This window comes from Aegilops tauschii, chromosome 7 (genome assembly GCF_002575655.3).
Source record: "Aegilops tauschii subsp. strangulata cultivar AL8/78 chromosome 7, Aet v6.0, whole genome shotgun sequence".
NCBI lineage: Eukaryota > Viridiplantae > Streptophyta > Magnoliopsida > Poales > Poaceae > Aegilops > Aegilops tauschii.
In genome coordinates, this window is record NC_053041.3 from 222,892,028 (window position 1) to 222,913,301 (window position 21,274).

The 21,274-nt window shown below is 47.9% G+C and overlaps 1 protein-coding gene and 1 pseudogene across 2 annotated transcripts; both read right to left on the bottom strand.

Annotated features, from left to right (window-relative positions):
* Positions 1-880: 880 nt before the first annotated feature.
* LOC109750682 (protein CUP-SHAPED COTYLEDON 3-like) lies at positions 881-3,693 on the bottom strand. 2 transcript variants are annotated; one of them, XM_040395784.3, is made up of 3 exons: positions 2,578-3,693; positions 2,125-2,217; positions 881-1,761 (listed from the first exon to the last, which is right to left on the bottom strand). In XM_040395784.3, exons 1-3 carry the CDS (start codon positions 3,103-3,105, stop codon positions 1,282-1,284), a joined length of 1,101 nt encoding a protein of 366 aa, XP_040251718.1. In that variant the 5' UTR covers positions 3,106-3,693; the 3' UTR covers positions 881-1,281. The 2 variants fall into 2 exon arrangements, with proteins under 2 accessions (XP_040251718.1, XP_020165224.1); XM_020309635.4 differs by lacking the exon at positions 2,125-2,217 and having other exon boundaries at positions 2,578-3,678.
* Positions 3,694-8,665: 4,972 nt separating this feature from the next.
* LOC141027055 (uncharacterized) lies at positions 8,666-12,695 on the bottom strand (annotated as a pseudogene).
* Positions 12,696-21,274: the final 8,579 nt, after the last annotated feature.

A 21,274-nucleotide genomic window follows, 5' to 3' on the forward strand; every position in this document is an offset into this window, starting at 1 on the left:
CAGGAGCAGCAGCTAGACAGTGTGTAGCAGCTTGACTTTTGTGGCGAAGCGAGAGATGCGATGCGAGCGAGCGGCGAGCGACGCGTTGCAGCGGCCGGGGAAAGGTCGTCCTCGCCGGCTGGCTGCTTCCGCGGAGGCCGACCAGGCCGGAGTGACGTCGGGGCATCCCATCCCATCCCGGCGACGCCGCCCACGTCGTGATGCACAGCAGGAAACGCAGGACGTATTTATTCATTCATTCACAGAGGAGCAACGCAAATCAAAGCAAACGCGACGGGGGTGAGATTTCGCCAAATACTACCTTCTTCCACGCACGCATCATCACTCCTCCTACTGCCCTGTGAGGCTGTGAGCCCGTCACGTCGCAAGGTCCACCGCCCGGCCGGCCCCGGCGCTAGCGTCTCTGCGTGCACCGCTGCATGCACTGCATGTCCATCTCTGACCTAGATCACATCCACCCGTCCATCACCGCTGCTTTTTCTTCTTTTGTTCGCCTCAAATTGTAGTAGTGCCAGTATCTCGAGTTCTGGTTGTAGGGACGCATACATGTGCATGTGGTTGGCTCATCCGTGCAATGAGAGAGTTGTATGTGCAGATCTCATGTCAGGAACCGAATCCACTACACAACAAGGAATGTGTACCGCACATCTTGATACATATGAGCTGAATGCAAAAAATGCAACTCCACACCTAGTTGTGGGAGCTGAATGATGTTGTATACAACCATTTTTAATAGTTCTCTTCCGGCAAAAGAGGGCATCTATCTTTTTTTTTAACATCAAGTTATTGTAGGAGTCGCAGAGCGAGAGCATATTTCGAGAGAATGTAGGAGTGGCTACTGCACTACAATTATTTACTTTTGAGCATGAGAAGCCGTCACTACAAGTTTATAAGGACTCATCGACACTGCTAGTGCCACATACAGTACATATTATCGTGCATGTGAAAAGCAAATCCACAAGGAGATGATCTTCATTACACATAGATTAAAACTAGATAGGACCATATTGCATGTGAGTACATGCATGGATCACGAGATTAGTAGTCCAGTGCTAGCTAGTCTCCTACTACTCCAATGATCCTATGCACAAGCAAGCAAAGCACTACATATGATCATAAGCTACGGAAACTAGAGGATTAATCGGAGAACAAGGGGAAAACAATTACAAGTGCTTGTCTAAATGTCGATCACACTCGCAACTTGACTAATCAATAATCAAAAGCTGCAACATAACGATCGATCGAGATGCGAGGGTAGCCCTAGGAAACAAGTGACCCGGATCATGCGCCCCTGGTGGCTGCAGGTGGGCCCATCTCGTACATGAAGGCGCTGTGCTGCAGGCAAGCGTCCAGCCAGGTCGGCGGTGGCTCCTGTGGACCGCCGTTGACCCTGGGCTGCGCCGGTGGGCCTGCCTTGCCATTGACGATGGAGGCGAAGGGAGGGAAAGGGAAATATGCTTGGTTGCAGCTGCTGTTTGGCTGCTCCTGGACGCAAGCTGCTGCTGGGAAGCCGCCATTGTTGCCGCTTGTGTTCTTGGCCTGGCCCTGGCTCTGCATTAGTGGGGAGGACTGCAGGTTTGGGAGGTCATGGTGGAAGGGGATGAGCTGACTAGGGTTTGGGAAGGGGACAGGAGGTGCGTCCTGGAAGAAGCTGGGGTGGTGGGGGCTCATGGGGAAGTAGCAGTAGGGGTTTCTCATCTCCATCATCTTGCTGTACGGGTCTACCGCCTTGTGGAAGATCCTGCACACCACCCATTCCTCCTGCAAAAAGTATATCATGGACAATATAAGTTCAAAACATCGCTCACAAATATATGTACGAATCAACATATACAGAAAAAAAGGTAGATCAATATAATATTCTCTTTTGCATGGATTGTGATCTAGCTAGGACAGAAATGCTGTAGAGAATCTATATATCTATCTATATCTATATATTTATTCATGAACTTCTGCAAGCGGAGAGCACATTTTATGCTTCATGGGCGAAATGGCCCCTTTTTTTATAAGCATATGGCACAGGGAGATATCAATGGAAGATTTGTCGGTCTGCAGTAGGACGATTTGGAGATCCTCGAGCCATGCATGCAAAGTACATGCCCTGAGAAGGGAACAAACACGTACCAGTACATGGTGTATACTCATATCGCTAGCTAGCTCAGATGCATCCGGTGTCAGTGCAAATCTGCAACTAGATTTTTGAGCAGAAACGAACCCCTGTGTAAAGCATCATCGTCATGCTTATGATACTACCAGGCACCAGCATCGAATGAATGAACAAAAGTGTACTAGGCTACAAGTATAATAAGCATATATTCCAAATCAATCTGCATGCATATGTCACCTTATGTATGCATGCAATGCAAGCACACGCATGCTGCATTCAATGAATCATCATGTCTGCATCCACTTCTGCTAACGTGTAACTTGTTCTTGACGACTCAACTGTTGATGTTTCAACGACGAGCTCACACAGTGACTAGAAGCTAGAGAATGTATTTAGCCAAAAGAGTAGTAACAAAATGTTCACGGATGGAGCAATAATAGCGGGCAACTAACTACTGGATCAGTGCGCACCTTGCAGGAGCGGCGGCCGGCGCCGAAGTCGCCGTCGAGGCGGTACTCGTGGAGGACCCACTTGGTCTTCTCGCCGCGGGGGGCGCGGCCCCTGTAGAAGACCAGCGTCTTCTTCATGCCGAGGAGGGAGCCCGTGGCGGCGTTGAGCACCTCGCGGTCCTTGCCGGTGGCCTTCCAGTAGCCGGCGCCAGTGGCGCGGTTGGTGCGGAGGCCCGTGGGGTACTTGCGGTCGCGGAGGCTGAAGAAGTACCACTCCCGCTCCCCCATCCTGGCCGCCTCCGGGAGGTCCCACGGCTCGCACCGGTTCAGGTCCACCTCCGCGATGTCCACGCCGCCGCAGCACGCGCCGTTGAAGACCTTGGCGGCGAGGTAGAAGGTCACGAGCTCCTCGTCGGTGGGGTGGAAGCGGAAGCCCGGGGGCAGGCCGTGCTCCCCGGCGGCCGCCTCCGCCGCCGCCATCTCCTCCCCGATCAGCTCCCACAGCGCGTCGCCCATGGCCGCCGCCGGTTGGTGCTGGTGCTGGTGCATGCGCGGTTCGCCGGCCCTTCAACGGTCGCTCTCACACTCTCTACGAGCTAGGTGAAGCAAGTTGTGGCACGGCGAGCGAGTTAGTGTGAAATGGGTTGCTCCTGGCTATGGTGGTGTGGTGTGTGTGGATGCAAGGCCAATGGAGGGTCTATATAGTCGAGCACGGAAACGTAGAGAGACAACAGTGTTTGTGCTTAGCCCAAAGCCCCTACCCACGCCCCTCTCTCTCACCGCCTGTATTGGTATTGCTTTATCCCACAGTGTCGCTACCTAGCTAGCTAGGTGTAGACGAAGATGAGGGGTGAAATGAGCTACCGGAGGAAAGATTAAAGGATGGTGAAGGGTGAACATGCACCTGGAATGGGCCCGAAGAGGAAACTTGATGGAGCTTAAGGGGGCCGTGAAGGCTAAAACCTTCTCGCAAACTAGAGCCATCCGAAGAAAAAGGGTTTTCCTCGCTTTATATTACAAAGCAACCAACTTCGATATAACCAACGATAGGTGCTGAGACGAAAGCAGCACATTCATACCCAAAAGAAACGAAAGAGAAAACAAAAAAGAAACAAATGCAAACAGCGACGGATCAACGAAAACGATGAAGACCCACAACCGCTGCGCCCAATGGAGAATTCCACCACATTCCAAGCACTCTGGACCGCCGCATACCAAGCAACACCTTCAAGAAGAATCGCGCCGCCGACGACGCTGCTGCCCGGACAAGTCCTAGGCTTTTCCCTAGTACGCAGAGGATTGCGGGGGAAGGGGCAAACCCGACGCCCTTCAGGAAGGCACGGCGGCGCCCACAGACGTCACCGCGTCGGTGCCGGACAAGCCGACAAGGATTTCTCCTTTTCCACCGACCACCCACGACTCTAGACGATCCATCGTGCGCCACCAAACACGCCGCCCACCAACATGCGCCACCACGGCCGTGCAGTCCCCATCGCCGTCTCCCCGTGGCAAACGAAGCGAGACCGGAGGGAACAGAGAAGGCAACCGGGAACGAGGGGCGGCAGCAATAGCAGCCACGCGGGTGGGGACAACCTCCACCGTCCGTGGCGGGAACCGGACGGACGTAGCAATAGGGGCAAACCAGGCAGCCGCGACCAAATCGACCCGGGGAAAGGGGAGGCGGAGAAGTGGCCCATGGCCACGACCGACGTTGTGCCGGCTCCAGCTCCCCCGCGAAACCATGTTTCGCCCCCGCGCCGAAGGCCCAGATAGGCCCGGCCGAGCCCGAGGCGGGCTCGTGAAGCCCCCGTCACCGCACTGCAGTACACTAGCCGTCGTCGCCGTCACCCCCCGCACGAGTCGCCCTGCCGTCCGCCGGAGACGTCGCCGAGGAGCTCCGGCCAGGCCCGCCCAGACCCAGATGGGGCCCAAAAGGGCCCAGATCTGGGCCGGGAGGCCACCGCCGCCAGCCACCGCGACGCCCCGCCGCCACCTCGCCACCCGGCACCGCGCCACCGAAGGTGCCACGCCGCCGCTGGATCCGCTGCCGCCGAAGTACGCCGCCGCCAGCCTCCCGAGCCGTGGCGCTGCGCGGGGGGAAAGGACGGGGCCGTCGCCGCCGGCACCACGCGAGCAAGGCCCGGTGGTCCAGGCCGGCGGCGGCGGGAGAGGGAGAAGGGAAGGGGAGGCGCTGGAGAGGGCGGGAAGGAAGCCTCCGGTAGCCTCACTCGGGGAGGCGACGCGGGGGTACGGTGGAGGGAGGTGGGGGAGGGGGGAAGGGAGGTGGTTGGGGAAGGAGAGGGCTAGCAGCGGCGGGCGCCGTCCGCGGCTGCGGCTACCCGTGACGGGGGAGCCGGCGGCGGCGCGGGCGGAACCCTAGGAAGGGGGAGCCGCGACCCACCGGTACCACTTCACCAGAAAGGAGTACTTGGTGCGTAATGTTAATTCCCAACTAGAGCCATCATCCGCAACTAGCTAGCTAGACTCAGTACATCACAAGCGTGCATATACACGTATGAGCAATGCTACACATACGGACGGGGTATTACGGGATCAACGAAGAGGCTTGCATGGGATCTTCTGATTGGATCAAATCAGGTAAAGGAGCCCACCCCCGCCTGAAAATCAGGGGGGCAGAGATTAGTTAGAAGAGAGACCCCGTAATGGCCCCGTAAACGTCCGTGTGTTTAGAATTATCGTATACGTACCGGCGTCCATTACAAACGCGTTACATACTATGGGAACACATACACTCCGCATGCATGCATCGATATGTAAGGCAAAAGATCGTGTACCTACAGGTCGATAGTAGTACGAGTAGTATTAATTCCAGGCAGATGGTGAAGTTACACAAGTTCCTGCCACTGTTGCCGTGTACTTATTTCAGGGTACCATGCACGTACTACCTCCACTGTGCGTATACAGGCAAGGAAGATTTTGGAACAACCCACGAAAAAGCCCCTTGTAGGCTTCTAGCATGGCGTGTTCAAACGCCGCCCCTTGCATCCATTTTCACAGGACTAATTCCATCGTGCGCACGCCATTGTTTCGTGTGTGTTGCTAGGTCTCAGTCGATTAAGATTTAATCAAGTCTTAATCAAGTGATACAACATGCAAGAGAAAAAAAAGACAACGCTAACGCCCACACGTGTGATGTGAGCCAAACCTGCCCACACGTCCTATAACATACAGAGCGCGTTACGTCACTGCATGCATGCATGTGGGAATCTTTTTGGATTTCCGTCTTTAAAATGTTTATCTCTTAAATGAAAAATTCTATTGAACATCCGTTTTCACCATTAAATCCCTCAAGACGAGATCTTCGAAACTAGATCTCATATCAATATATTTCGACAAATTTTTTTACGGTTAAAAGTTGCCATGTCTATTGCACATGAATTGCCATGATATATTTCAGCTATTTTCGTCTACATTTCAAAGTAAATTTTGACATATTATAAAACGGGGAATTAAGAAACTAGACTTGCCATAAACCATAAACTAAAATTGCCATGATACATGCACTTAAAATTGCCATGGTTCATACAACAAATATTTTTCATGGTCAAAGTACTGAAATTGCCATCATAAAAAAACTAAAATTGTCATGCTCTACAAACTAAAATTGCTACATGGCAACTTTAGTTTAAGCACTATGGCAACTATAGTGTAAACATCATGGCAACTTTTGGGCAAAAAGAATTTTGTCGAAACATATCAACATGGGGTCTAGTTTTGAAGATCTCGTCGCGACGGATTTAATGGTGAAAACGGATTCTTAATTCGATTTTTTAATTAGGAGATAAAACATTTTTAAGCCGAAAACCAAAAAGATTTCTGCTGATGTCATCTATTTATACATGGCAAAATGAGTGATGATGAAGGCGTGTGGACGATGTGCAAGATGTCACACATGTGGGCGTTAGTTTTCGAAAAAAAATGAAGAAAAAGTTTTTGAAAAGTCTAACGCCCACATGTGTGGGCGTCTGGCAACTCGCCCACACGCATGGATCCTTGTCCAACCAATTCTGCACGAATCTTGGCGCGTTCTAGCGGTTTTTATGTGCCACGTATGACTAAGCTGGTGTGTGGGCATTCATCTGGTCGCCCACACGTCCTTTTTCACCATATGGGGGGCTGGTGTGTGGGCGTTTAGCAATTCGCCCACACATCAGTTTCACGCACGCAGAGGGGGCTGGCGTTTATCACTTTGCCCACACGCCCGTCTCCTCACCCACACCCAAAGCTGGTAGTTGCCATGTGTTTCTGCAGGGTACATGGCAATTGCTCTAGCTTTGCTTGTAAGCAGATGACAACTCTCTTTTACCCCGAGTTGCCATGTGTTTTTGCATGGTACATAACAACTGCCCTAACGTGCACGTAAGCAGATGGCAACTCTTTCTTTTTACATGGCAACTGCCCTAGCGTGCTTGTGAGCACATGGCAACTCTCTCTTTTACCCGAACATGTTTTTTGCCATGCCTTTTTGTAGTGCTACATGGCAACTGCCTAGTGTTAGTGGGTGGCAACTTCTAAAGTTTTGAAATTATGGCAACTGCAGTAGACCAGACCATACATGGCAACTGCAGTTGAGCAACCATGGCAACTGTAGTTGTCCGACATGGCAACCGAAGTTCAGCGACATGGCAACTCCAGTTAAACGAACATGGACGAGGGTCTGGACCATGGCAACTGCGGGACGCATGGTGACTGTACGCGGGGTGTGCGAGACCACAAGGTACGAGGCCTGCCGTACGGGGCGTGTGGGCGTTATCTATTTCGCCCACACGCACGCGTGTGAGAAGGATCGGGAGGGAAAAAAAGGTATGGGCATTACTTGTTTTGCCCACACGTAGGTATGTGGGCTGTTCCTCTTATACACCACACAAAATATGTGGGCAAACCCCCTAACGCCCACATGTGTGGCACTTATCGGTATCCAAAGTTTTAGACGAATTTTAATGTAAGATCTTATGGATATAACGCATCGACTGAAACTTCGTGTTGACTGAGACTTAGCAAGGTTGTTCCTACTATTTGTATAGTTCAACAATGTGCTAGTAGGACGCCTGGTTTTCTCCCAAAGAAACCTACTCGTTGGTCAAGTATTGCAATTTTGTAAGGCCCTTGTCCTGGCTATCACTTGTCCTCCTCTAGCAATTGTTTTGTTCGTAACGTGGCGGATTTGACGGCGACGGCGTGCGCATGCAAAAAACTGTCCTATATCTCTCGTGAGTTGATCGATCCGGAGGCGTGCCGACCTCAGTTAATATGCATCGTACGTACGTACGTGCATGGTCAGAGCCTATACTAATAGCAGCATGCACCTGAGCGTGCACACTTCAAATCGTACGGAATACATATGCTATCGATTAGCTATAGATATTGATTGAAGAGCTAGCTAGCACATGAACATATATTTTTTTTGAGCAAAAGAGGGGGTGGCCCCTCCGATTTCATTAACGAAACCATCACCAAATCCAGTTCAGACTACAGACGTGTAACCTATTTTAATAACTACCCGACCTTCAAGGCAAACCAAAATAAAAACATCGAATAAGTTTTAAGATCCTACGCAGGGAAAGGGTCACAGACGACCCATTTTAAGAGAGGGCGCAGCCTCCAGCAAATCACATAAGGAAGGTAAAATCAAGCTGCCACCAGGGAGCGAAACTTCAGTTCATCAGTCATCGAACCCCAGCTCTCCACCCCTGCGACGCTTTGTAGACCTCACTTGCTACTTGCTCGATTAGCCTTGCCCCCAGCATCAGTAAGTTGTCTTGGTTTTTTTTTGCACAATAGACCAATCCACAATCCAGTTGCAGGTTAGTTTAACCAGCTTCATGGGATCATTGATCAATTTATCTCGAAAAATTATATCATTTCGACATTTTCAAATAGCCCACAGAATTGCTGACATTCCAACCAACACTAATTTTTTATCCTCTTTTTTGAATCTCCCGATCCATGCACCCAGACAATCATCAACCCCCCTGGAGTTGTTTTTAGATTGAATGAACATTTTATCAAGCTCCAGAGCAATCTTGCAGCGGAGCAGGAAAAGAAAAGATGATCTATTGTTTCATCCTGGCCACAGAAAACACGTCTTTTATCCCCTTTCCACCCTTTTTTTTGCAAGGTTGTCCCTGGTTAGTATACTTTTCCTAGCAATCAACCACAGAAACATCTTCATTTTCGCCGGGGTTTTGACCTTCCAGAGAAATTTCTGCAGGAAACCCACGTTTGTTCTAATCAGCTGCTGATACAGTGATTTCACAGTGAATTGCCTATTGGTTGTCAGCATCCATAACGGCTGATCTTTGCCTTCATACATTCTCACCTCTCCACATCTACTTTTCAAACTCTCCCACAGAGCTCTTTTGTCTGCAGATAAATTTCTTCTAAATTCAAACCACTCCCATCTCATGTTAATGGCCTGGGCCACTGAGATGTCATGATTCAGATTGATCCCATATAGGGTAGGGTATGCCTCTTTCAATGGTTTTGATCCTACCCACCAATCTTCCCAAAACCTAGTATTTAGTCCATCTCCTAATTTTTTCTTGACATTTTTATAGTAAATGTCTTTGATCTGCATCAGAGCTCCCCAAAAATGAGAGTCTCCAGGTTTCTTTTTAATTCCAGAAATACATTTTCCTTTGACATATTTATTTAAAAGAATTTTGGCCCATATTCCATCTTCTGTCTCTAGCTTCCATAGCCACTTAGCCAGCAAAGCTTTATTCATACAATCCAGGTTCAGAATACCCATGCCACCTAATTCCTTCGGTAAACAACATGTTTTCCAATTAACTAGATGGTATTTCTTCTTATCCTCACTTTCCTGCCAGACTAGTCTAGCCCTGAATAAATCAGCCTTCTTCCTAATCCCTACTGGAAGGGGGTAGAAGGATATCATATACATAGGCATTTTTGTCCAGCACGCCTGGACTAAAGTTACTTGCCCCGCCATATTTAGAAGTCTTCCTTGCCAGCAAGCACATCTCTTTTCTATTTTTTCAGTCATATTCTTCCAGAATTTATTCCCTAATCTCACATTTGTAAAAGGCAGTCCCAAATACTTAAATGGGACCTCTTCTTTGTTACAAGTAAAGATTTCTTGGTAAGTCTCACCTTTGTTTTTAGCCTCTACAAACAAGTATACCTCACTTTTGTGGAAATTGATAGTCAGACCAGACATTTGCTCAAATGCTGTGAGGATGAATTTAAGATTTCTAGCACTCTCCTCATCATCATCCAGAAGGAAAATGGTGTCATCTGCATATTGCAGCATGTTAACCCCATTATCTCCAAGTTCAGTCAGGACTCCCTTGACATAGCCTGCAAGCTTGGCTTTATCTAAAATTAATGCCAAGGCATCTGCAGCTATATCAAACAGAAGTGGTGACATAGAATCCCCCTGCCTCAAACCCTTATAAGTTTTGAAGTAAGGGCCAATCTTGTCATTCACTTTAATACCTACCTACCCACCCACCATGGTGTGCATGACCATGTCACACCATTTGTCAGGGAACTGTTTCATTTTAAGCATTTTGTATACAAATGGCCATTTAATTTTGTCATATGCTTTCTCAAAGTCAACTTTAAACAACACAACACTCTGCTTTTGATGGTGAATAGAATTCAGAGCTTCATGGAGGATCACAATCCCCTCCATGATGTATCGCCCTTTGATAAAAGCAGTCTGAGTAGGAAGGATTATAGGTTTTATGACCTTGCCCAACCTATTCATCAAGACTTTAGTGATGATCTTAAAGCTAACATTCAATAAGCATATGGGTAAATCTTTGTATCTGTTTAGCCTCATCAGTTTTTGGGACCAAGGTTATGATCCCATAATTGAGCCTAGATATATCTAGTTTCCCTTCATGGAATTCATTAAGGAGTTTCATCAAATCCCATTTGACAGTATCCCAAAAATGTTGGTAGAAGTCCACTAGTAATCCATCAGGGCTAGGGCTTTTATTCTTTTCCATCCCAAAAACCACCTCCTGGATTTCTTCCATCAAAAAAGGTTTGATCAGCTCCTCAGATTGTTCCCTAGTTATTGATTCCCCCCCCCCCCCCAAATCATTAAGTTGGATTGGAGATGAGTCTGGTTGACCAAACAATTTTTTGTAAAAATCAGTAATATATTTAATAAGATTTTCCTCTCCTTCTATCACTCCTTCCTCTTGCTCTAGAGAGAGAATTCTATTTTTTCTCCTCCTACCATTTACCTTAGCATGGTAGTATTTTGTATTACAATCTCCATCTTTAATTTCCTTGTCTTTGTATCTCTGTAACCATTTCATTTCTTCCTGTTTTAATAATCTGTGGAGCTGTGCCCTTAAATCTTTTTGTTCTTCCCTGTCCAAAGCAGAGAGGCCCATAATCTTAGCCTTCTTATCTATAGCATCTAATTTCATCAAGATCTCCTTTTTAATTTTCCTATACCAAGCATCAGAATTAAGAATCCAACCTCTTACTTTCTGTCTAAACGTTCTCATTCTTCTCTGCCACTGCTCCATGGTATCACCATGATAATGTGTTGTCCAAATATTAACCACAAATTCTTTGAAACCGTCCCTCAACATCCAGGAATTTTCAAATCTAAATATAGGTGGTGTATAGGTATTTTCCCCTGTATCAATGATCAGGGGAGTATGATCTGATAGCTCTCTCTCTAGAGCATATACCTCTGTCAGGGGATAATGGTCCTCCCAATCTGGGCAGATAAGAACTTTATCTAGCTTTTCATAAGTAGGTTCTGGCTGGTTATTAGCCCAAGTATATTTTCTCCCATTGAGAGGAAGCTCTCTCAACCCAGCCTGCTCAATGATAGCATTGAAAAAAAACTCCAGTGGTTATACCCCTGAGGTTTATTTGTGTCTGTAGATTTCCTTATTACATTAAAGTCTCCTCCCATCAAACATGGGATAGAGGCATTGTTTTGATAAACTCTGGATATTTCTGCCATATAAGCAGCTTTACCCACCTCCTGAGCATCACCATATACAATGATCAGATTCCAGTCAAATTTGGCTTTTTTGTCATGTAATGGAGTTCTAATGAAATAAACCCCTTTCTCCACATGAATAACTTCTAGAGTGTCTTTATTCACTCCAACTAGGGTCCCCCTGCTCTCCCTCTAGGTTGTATCCAATGCCAGTCAAAATTTCTTCCTCCACTAAGGTTGTTCAACTCATTTTTGGAGAAGTCATTTTTAAAAGTTTCTTGTAACCCCACAAAATCAATTCTTCTATCACATATATTAGATCTAATAAAGGATTTTTTTTGAGTCAGATCCTATGCCCCTAACATTCCAAATTAACCCTTTCATTTTTTCTTCCCTTTTTTCCTTTCATCTCTCCAATATAAACCACAGATTTTCCACCTGTAAGTCCAGGGGATCCTGTGGTAGTTTTTTCCCCAGTACCAAAGATGTTTTTTAAGTGGGCATAATAGTCCATCTCCATCTTTGCATCTGAGTGGCCATCATCTGAGCATATGTCTTTCAAGGAGAGATCTCCAGTGTCAATGAGAACAGTCTCATTTTGCACTGTCACTCCCTCTTTTTGTTTTAAATTGGAAAGTAAAAAATATCTTCTACTTTGCTCCATTTTCTCAATAACTTCAAGATTTTGGTTGATCATATCAATAGAACATCCTAGATCTATGCCAATTTTGTCAGCCATGAATAAAAGAGAGGGGTTATTAACCTCCTCATCATTTTCCTTACCATAGTTGTTTTTGTCAGCGGCTCTTTGCTTTGCCAGGTCCTCAATCTTTGCATCTTGTTTGCCAGCTAGCCTGCCACATCTTCGGAGAGGGTCTTCTAAGCTATTATCCACGTCAGTTTCTTCTTTTTGATCTTCAGCATTTATCCCCAATCTGGCTGCAAAGGAGTCTACAGATTCTTGGCTAGCACCATAATCCACTGGCTCCACATAAGCATCACTGTCACCAATCTTATTGTCCTCTTCCTTGTTTTCTTCTTCCATATTCTCTATTTCTTTTGCAGCAATGTCATCCATCTCTCTCTCTCTTTCCTCCCACTTCTCAATTTTCTCCACACATTTGGCTATCATCCCCTGTTGCTGATTGACAAGTTCCATTAGCTTTTTCCTTTCTACCATCATTTCCTGGATTTTTTTGTCATCTTGGGATTTGAGGGCTTTTGTCTGACATTCTCCTCCTCCAGCATTTGCATTTTCCTAATGACCACTGCCAAATCTGCTTCCACTTTCTGTCTAGCATCCCTCTTGTAAGGGCATATTTATCCCTAAGATGTTTTGGTGATTGATGACAATGCTTTTGCGGACTAATCGTGTGCATTGAGTGTTTTCAGAGATTCATCCTTTTGGCATGAGACGATTCCCTCCCCTCGGAGCTTGAAGCGAAGACGGTGTAGTCCTTTCGAATTATTTTGGTGGACTAGTTTCATAGGGATCACCGTACTATAAAGAGGGGGTCCGCTTTGGAAAGGCTAGGGCGGAATCATCACGTTCACATCCTTTGCCCCCCTCCGAGCCTTTCCGCTTCTATGATGGGCTCGTTCCCCTTCTCAGTGTGCCCTCTCTGGTCCCAGCGGTAGTACCGCGGGCCGGAGCGGTAGTACCGCTTATGGCTACAAGCGGTAGTACCGCTCTAGAGCGGTAGTACCGCTGGTAGCCCCCAGCCGTAGTACCGCTGCGGTCTCGTGCTAGTACCGCCTCGATTCGAGGGGTCTTTTTTCGTGTCGGGTTTTACGGTACTAGCCGCGGCAGTGGGGGCCGTAGTACCGCTCGTATGCGGTAGTACCGCCCTGACCACCGCGGTAGTACCGCTCTGGGCCCAGCGGTAGTACCGCCCGGGGGAGCGGTAGTACCGCTGTGATCAGCGGTAGTACCGCTTCCTCCTGCGGTAGTACCGCTCTCTGCGGGGCTGGTGTGGGGGGTAACGGTTGGATTGTTCCCCCCACTATATAAGGAGGTCTTCTTCCCCAAAGTTGAACCATCTCTCCCCCCAAAAGCTCCATTGTTGCTCCAAGCTCCATTTTCGCCCGATCTCTCTCCCTAGCCAATCAAACTTGTTGATTTGCTCGGGATTGGTTGAGAAGGCCCCGATCTACACTTCCACCAAGAGAAATTTGATTCCCCCCACTTATCCCTAGCGGATCTTGTTACTCTTGGGTGTTTGAGCACCCTAGATGGTTGAGGTCACCACGGAGCCATAGTCCATTGTGGTGAAGCTTTGTGGTGTCGTTGGGAGCCTCCAATTAAGTTGTGGAGATTGCCCCAACCTTGTTTGTAAAGGTTCGGTCACCGCCTTCAAGGGCACCAATAGTGGAATCACGGCATCTCGCATTGTGTGAGGGCGTGAGGAGAATACGATGGCCCTAGTGGCTTCTTGGGGAGCATTGTGCCTCCACACCGCTCCAACGGAGACGTACTTCCCCTCAAAAGGAAGGAACTTCGGTAACACATCCTCGTCTTCACCGGCTCCACTCTTGGTTATCTCGTTCCTTTACTTTCGCAAGTTTACTCATGTTATATCTCTTATTTGCTTGCATGCTTGTTGTCATTTCATCATATAGGTTGCTCACTTAGTTGCATATCTAGACAACCTATTTTGATGCAAAAGTTTAATTTGGTAAAGAAAAGCTAAAAATTGTTAGTTGCCTATTCACCCCCCCTCTAGTCAACTATATCGATCCTTTCAATTGGTATCAGAGCCTCGTATCTTTATTAAGGACTTTACCGTCCAAAGAGTATGGTTGACGTCGTAGACGGTGTGGAGGAGCACTCCGGTGTGAATCCGGTCTCGTCTACGGGAGATGGGGGAACCGCGGTGTCTCGTGAGGAATTCAATGTGGCGTTGGACACATTGAAAACCTCCATGACGACCGAGGTCGAAAGCATGTTTAATAAATTCTTAGAAGGGCTTAAACTTACCACCGCACCGTTGAAAGTGGGTGATCCCCCTAACAAGGTGACGGATGCTACCTCCGACAAGGGGGAAGCTACTAGCGAGAAAGCTCCTTCTTCTAGTGGTAAAAATGGGACCGGCATCTTTGCCCATGTGGAACCTCCACCTGTCTATGGTGGACCGCTCCCTTCCACTCATTTGAATCATGCCGGCCCCTAAGATTGAGAAGAATGTAGATTTTGATTCTTGGGTCTATCGTTTTAAGCGTCATTTAAATCATGTGAACACTAACCTTTGGAGAATCATTGAAGAAGGTTTTTATCCGCATGACCGAAGTAACTTCACTCCTAGAGAAGTTGTGGATCATCAATTCAATGAGAATGCTCTCTTCATCATCCAAGAAGCAATCCCACCCGAAGATCTTCCTCATCTCCGGCCTTACACCGTGGCCAAAGATGCTTGGCTCCAAGTTGTTTCCCTCTATCGGGGAAGCGCAAGCATTCAACGCTCCAACTATGAAGTGGTGCAAGATGAAGCCGACGAGTTTGCAATGAAAGAAGATGAAGAACCTCGTGAGCTTTTTCGGAGAGTAACCAAACTCGCGGTCTCTCTCCGAGATCATGGAAGTAAGGACACGGATGACAATTGGATCAAGCGCAAATTCCTCAAGGCAATGATGCCCTACCACAATGCCATGTCCTCTGTAAGTCGTCAAAGGCCGGACTTCCACACCTTGTCATCAAGTGAAGTGTTGGATGAGTTTGTTGCTATGAGCATCTTGGACAAGACCGCCGACAATGCGGTTCTTCGCTCTCAAAGAGTAAAGAAGCCCAACCTTGCTCTAAAGGCCAAGGTTAGTATGGAGGAAGAGGATGAAGAGGAAGAAGAGGAGGGCAACCTCGAAGATACGAAGTATGCCTATCATGAACACATGTCTCTTGCTTCAAGGCAATTTTGGAGCAAGAAGAACACAAGGCCAAACTTCAACAAGAGCAATTCAAGTGGCGCAAAGGGCAAGCAACGAGTGAGGACTTGCTTCAATTGTGGCAATGTGAGCCACTTTGTTGCGGAGTGCCCTTACGAGAAGAGGGAAGACAATGGTGGCAAGCTCATTAGAAAGGACAAGGCCAAGTCGTTCCCCAACAAGAGCAACTTCACCAAGAAGACTCCTCCCAAGGCATTGGTGGTACAAGAAGAGTACAATGAGGATGATGACGATGATGAAGATGGTGAGTCGGTTGCCATGGCCTCCGTTGCCATTGCGAAGACTCCACGGGTGTCTCTCTTCGACTCACCCAATGAGAACATCACCGCCAAGTGCCTCATGGCTAAAGCCACCAATAAGGTAACCTCCAACATCAAAACTACCATCATTAATCATCCTTCTTCGACGAATAACATTGATGAACATGAGGGGACAAATGTGGAGGAAAATGAGTTTGAGATCTTTATGGGTAAACTCAAGGGTAAATCCAAGAAGCACTTCGTTGCTCTCTTGGAACAACTTGGTGAAGCCAATGACATGATCGAGGCTCACGAAGATACCATCTCTAAGATGGAGGGGCATAATCGTGACTATGCCAATATGATTTCGGATCTTTCCAATGCTCTTGACGAAGAGCGTGGTCTTCGTTTGGCTCTTGAGGAGTCATACAACGATGATCATGCTAAGTTAAAGAAAGATCTTGATCATGCTCTTGTTGTGTCTCGTGTGCTAAACTCCGAGAAGGCAAAACTTGGGGTTGATCTTGCTACACTTAAGGAGGAGTTTTACATTCTCGACAAGGCTCACAAAGTCTTGAAGGGCGTTCATGCTAGCCTCAAGGAGTCTCATGATCAACTCCAAGTAAAGCTAACTAAGGAGAAAGCCACCTTTCCTCATATGGTGTTAATTGATAATGCAAATGCTACTAACCCTTGTTGTGAGCATGTGCATCTTGTTGAGGAGAATGCTAAGTTGAAGGAGCAACTTGAGAGAGGCCTTGTGTCATGCATACAAGGTGAGAAGAACCTCAACGACCTTTTGAGAAACCAAAAGGAAGTTGTGGCCAAGGAGGGGATTGGGTTCGCACCCAAGCCCAAGAACAAGAAGAAGAATGACAAGACCAAACGACCTCCTCCTCTCAAGCAAACTTTTGTGAAGGAGGGAGAGGGTGCTTCCAAGGAGAAGAAGAACAATGCGATGGGTGACGGTGTCAAGAAGGGCAATACCACCCCATCCAACAAAGCCGGCGACTTTAATCCTTCTTATGTGTTATGCCGTGCAAGTGATGGGCATGTTTATGCCAAATTTGTTGGTTCTCCTCATGAGTATATTGAATGGTCCATTTGGGTTCCTAAGACCCTTGTTACTAACATCAAAGGACCCATTACAAAATGGGTACCTAAAACCAAGCATTGATCTCTTGTAGGTGTTTGCTTCCGGTGGGGGATCATGGTTGCTCGATAGTGGAGCTACAAATCATATGACCGGAAGCAAGGACTTGGTGGTGGATGTGCACAAGATTCCATCTATGCCCACCAATGTCGAGTGGGGTGATGCCTCGTCTTTTAAGGTATTGGGACTCGGCAAAGTTGTCATTTCTCATGATCTCACGATCGAGAAGGTCATGCTAGTTGAGTCCCTTGCATACAATTTACTTTCCGTTCGTCAACTTGCTACCATGGGCTTTGCCACTTTCTTTGATATTGATACCGTGGCCCTCTTGTGGAGCAAGACTCTTAAAGTAGCCTTTGTTGGGCATGTCGAGAACGGTCTCTATGTGATTAACTTTTCAGAGCGACCCACTAAGACCGCGACATGCCTAATGGCTAAAGTTGACGTGGGATGGCTTTGGCATCGCCATTTAGCCCATGTCAATATGAGATCTTTGCAAAGTCTTCTCAAGGGGGACCATGTCCGTGGACTAACGAACGTTAGTTTTGCTAAAGATCGTGCTTGCAGTGCTTGTATCGAAGGAAAGCTTCATGAGAAGGCTCACCCTCCCACGACTCTCATTTACTCGAAGAGGCCTTTGGAGCTCCTTCATTTGGATCTCTTTGGGCCTCCATCCTTTGATAGTCTTGGGGGTAGAAAGTATTGCTTGGTAATTGTGGATGACTATTCAAGATACAGTTGGGTGTATTTCTTCAAGAGGAAGAGTGAGACCCAACAAACCATCATTGACTTTGCAAATGAAGCCAAACGTCAACACAATGCAAAGATCTTGACAATAAGAAGTGACAACGGCACCAAGTTCAAAAACTACACCTTGGATGAGTTTCTTAGTGATGAGGGGATCAAGCATCAATATTCCGCACCTTACACCCCTCAACAAAATGGTGTTGCGGAGAGGAAGAACCGGACGTTGATGGATGCGGCAAGGACCATGATGGCGGAGTTCAAGTCTCCATACAACTTTTGGGCCGAAGCCATCAACACCGTGTGTCATGCTTCAAATCGGCTCTGTCTCCGCAAAGGCTTGAACAAGACTCCATATGAGATACTCACCGGTAACAAGCCCAACCTCAAGTACTTTCGGGTGTTCGGGTGTAAGTGTTTCATTCTCAAGAAAGGTGTTCGTTTGTCTAAATTTGAGTCTGGAGCTCATGAGGGCATATTTGTTGGTTATGCTACAAACTCCCATGCTTACCGTGTTCTCAATAAGTCCACGGGACTTATTGAGGAGACGTGTAACGTGGAGTTTGATGAGAATAACGGCTCCCAAGTGGAGCAAAGTGGTACTTGTGATGTAGGTGATGAAATTCCTCCCCAAGCCATAAGAAGAATAGGTGTTGGTTATATCCTACCCATTGAGGAACCCCTTGTGGCCGAAGGAGAAGGACAATGCTCCACTCAAGTGGAGCCATCACCAACCCAAGACCCACACGCTTCCGAAGAACAAAGTGAAGGCCCTCAACCTCATGAACAAGATCAAGGGCAAGATCAACCTCAAGATGGTGGTGATCCACCAAATGATGCCCAAGGTCAAGTTCTCCCCCTCGAGCAAGTTCAAGATCAAGGACAAGCTCAAGACGACGCTCAAGATGATCAAGTAACCCCTCCTCGTTTCACTTCCGAGGAGGAATTGGAGCGTCGTGCCGCTAAGATCGCTTCCAAGCTCACCACCAAAGGTCATCTCATGGAGAATGTGGTTGGAAGCCTAAGAAAGGGGGTAAGCACTCGTAGACAATTAGCAAACTATTGTGAACATCATGCGTTTGTTTCTTGTGTCGAACCCCAAAAGGTTTATGAAGCGTTCGAGGACCCGGATTGGCTCAATGCCATGCATGAAGAACTCAACAACTTCGAACATAACCAAGTGTGGAAATTAGTGCCAAGGCCAACCGGGAACCATAATGTCATTGGAACCAAGTGGATATTCAAGAACAAGCAAGATGCTCATGGGATCATTGTTCGCAACAAGGCTCGTTTGGTGGCACAAGGCTACTCCCAAGTCGAGGGTATCGACTACGGTGAAACCTTTGCCCCCGTCGCTCGCCTTGAATCTATTCGTTTGTTGATTGCTTATGCTTCTCATCATAATTTCACGTTGCAACAAATGGATGTGAAGAGTGCTTTTCTTAATGGTCCCATAAATGAGTTGGTGTATGTCAAACAACTCCCCGGGTTCGAAGATCCCTATTTCCCCGATCATGTGTATCAACTCCACAAGGTGCTCTATGGCCTTAAACAAGCCCCATGTGCGTGGTATGAGCATCTTACGGAGTTGTTACAATATCGTGGATTCGAAATCGGGAAAATCGACCCCACTCTTTTTACTAAGAAGGTCAAAGGGGAGTTGTTTGTGTGCCAACTATATGTTGATGATATTATTTTTGGTTCCCCTAACAAAGCCTTCAATGAAGAATTTGCCGCTCTCATGACCTCAAAGTTCAAGATGTCTATGATGGGAGAGTTGAAGTTCTTTCTCGGATTCGAAATCAAACAAAGAAGAGAAGGAACCTTCATCAACCAAGCCAAATACACTCAAGACATGCTAAAGAGATTCAAGCTAAGTGATGTCAAGCCGGCTTCCACTCCAATGCCCACCAAGTGCCAACTTGACATTGATCACAATGGTAAAGCGGTGGACCAAAAGGTATATCACTCCATGATTGGATCCTTGCTTTACCTTTGTGCATCTAGACCGGATATCATGTTGAGTGTGGGAATTTGTGCACGGTTTCAAGCCGCCCTAAGGAAAGCCACTTTGTGGCGGTCAAGCGAATCTTTCGATATTTGGCTCATACCCCAAACTTTGGCTTATGGTACCCAAGAGGAGCAAACTTCAAGCTTGTAGGTTATTCGGACTCCGATTGGGCGGGAGACAAAGTGGATAGGAAGTCCACTTCCGGAGGGTGCCAATTTCTTGGTTGCTCTTTGGTAAGTTGGTCTTCTAAAAAGCAAAGTTGTGTGTCTCTCTCGTCCACCGAAGCGGAGTATGTGGCGGCCGGGAGTTGCTGTGCACAACTCTTATGGATGAGGCAAACTTTAAAGGATTACGGTGTCCGTTGAGGATATAGCTACTGGTGTAACCCGCCCAAGATGGGCCGGGTTACGTTGCGACAGCTCTTCATTCAGAAGCCCAAGGACAGGTTAAGGATGGCGGTTTAGTAATAGGTCCAAGGCCCAGAGGCGACTTAAGGCCCGTAGTGGTAAACCGCCGTTGTGGCATGACTTGTAGTGTAAGGCAAGAATAGTTAAGAGTCCAAGCCGGACACAGTTTATGAGCTGGCCGGGATTCTGAGAACCGCTGGGCGTTAACCTTTCTATATAAAGGGACGACCCGGCGGCGGTTCAGGACAAGCAACATCAGATCGATAGCCAGGCATAGCGGTTTAGCTCCCTGGTCATCGAAACCCCAAGTAATTCCACCTCAACTGGAGTAGGCTTTTACCTTCACCGTAAGGGGCCGAACCAGTATAACCTTCGTGTCCTTTGTCCCGTTTAACCCCTTTAAGCTTCCTAGCTGCGATGGCTCCACGACTAAGTCCTTGCATGAGGACATCTGCCGTGACAATTCCATGACAGTTGGCGCCCACCGTGGGGCCAGCGCATTGGTGGATTTGAGTTCTTGAAGGGCAGCTTCAAAGGGCTCAAGGGATACGCTGTGGGCCGGATGACCAAGAGTCGTCGCGGCAAGCTCTACATCAACGACGCAGGCTGGGGCCCCGACGCCGGCTCAATCGAGTACGGGTACCGGGTCCCCTTCGGCGGAATCCACGTGTTCATTGGCAAGATCGGTGAGCCGGGCCCTGAGCCGGACATCGGCACCGACCTCATCGAGACGGCTCAGCGTGCAAGACCCGCCCGGACTCCGCCCGCCTTGAAACGTGCTTTCGTGGGATGCATCCACGGAGGACTCTCTGAAGGATCTAGATCTAGCGATGAGACGGCCATCTGCTCTGATGAATCATCCACGGGTGACACGAACTCATTGTATCAACTTCAAGACGGCAGGCTCGGGGGGTGTTCCGAGGGCGACAGTATTCCGGACCCTTTTGAGCCGCCAAGCCGGGTTGGAATCTTCATGGCCGGCACGCAACCTGTGCAATACTCCACCGCTGGGGCAGGAGGCCCTGCGCACTCGCCGGCTCAAGTGCTGATGGATCTTACGGATAAGATGACTGCCCTGCTAACCGCCACGGTCGTCCCGGCGGATCAAGCTCAACATGATGCGGAGGTGGCACAGTTAAAGCTGGATATAGCACGAGCCAAGGAAGATCTAGCAGCGGAAGGGATCAGGATGGCTGCAGAACGGGCGGCTCTCGACGCCCAGACGCAGTTGATTCAGGCGCAGTCTTTCCGGCTCACGATGGATCAGAA

Coding starts and splice junctions, on each gene's coding strand:
- LOC109750682 (XM_040395784.3), bottom strand. CDS start 3,105: ATGCACCAGCACCAGCACCAACCGGCGGCGGCCATGGGCGACGCGCTG. Junction 2,218..2,577: donor CCGGCCGCCGCTCCTGCAAG/GTGCGCACTGAT, acceptor TGCTTTACACAG/GGGTTCGTTTCTGCTCAAAA. Junction 1,762..2,124: donor TGAGTATACACCATGTACTG/GTACGTGTTTGT, acceptor TACTTTTTGCAG/GAGGAATGGGTGGTGTGCAG.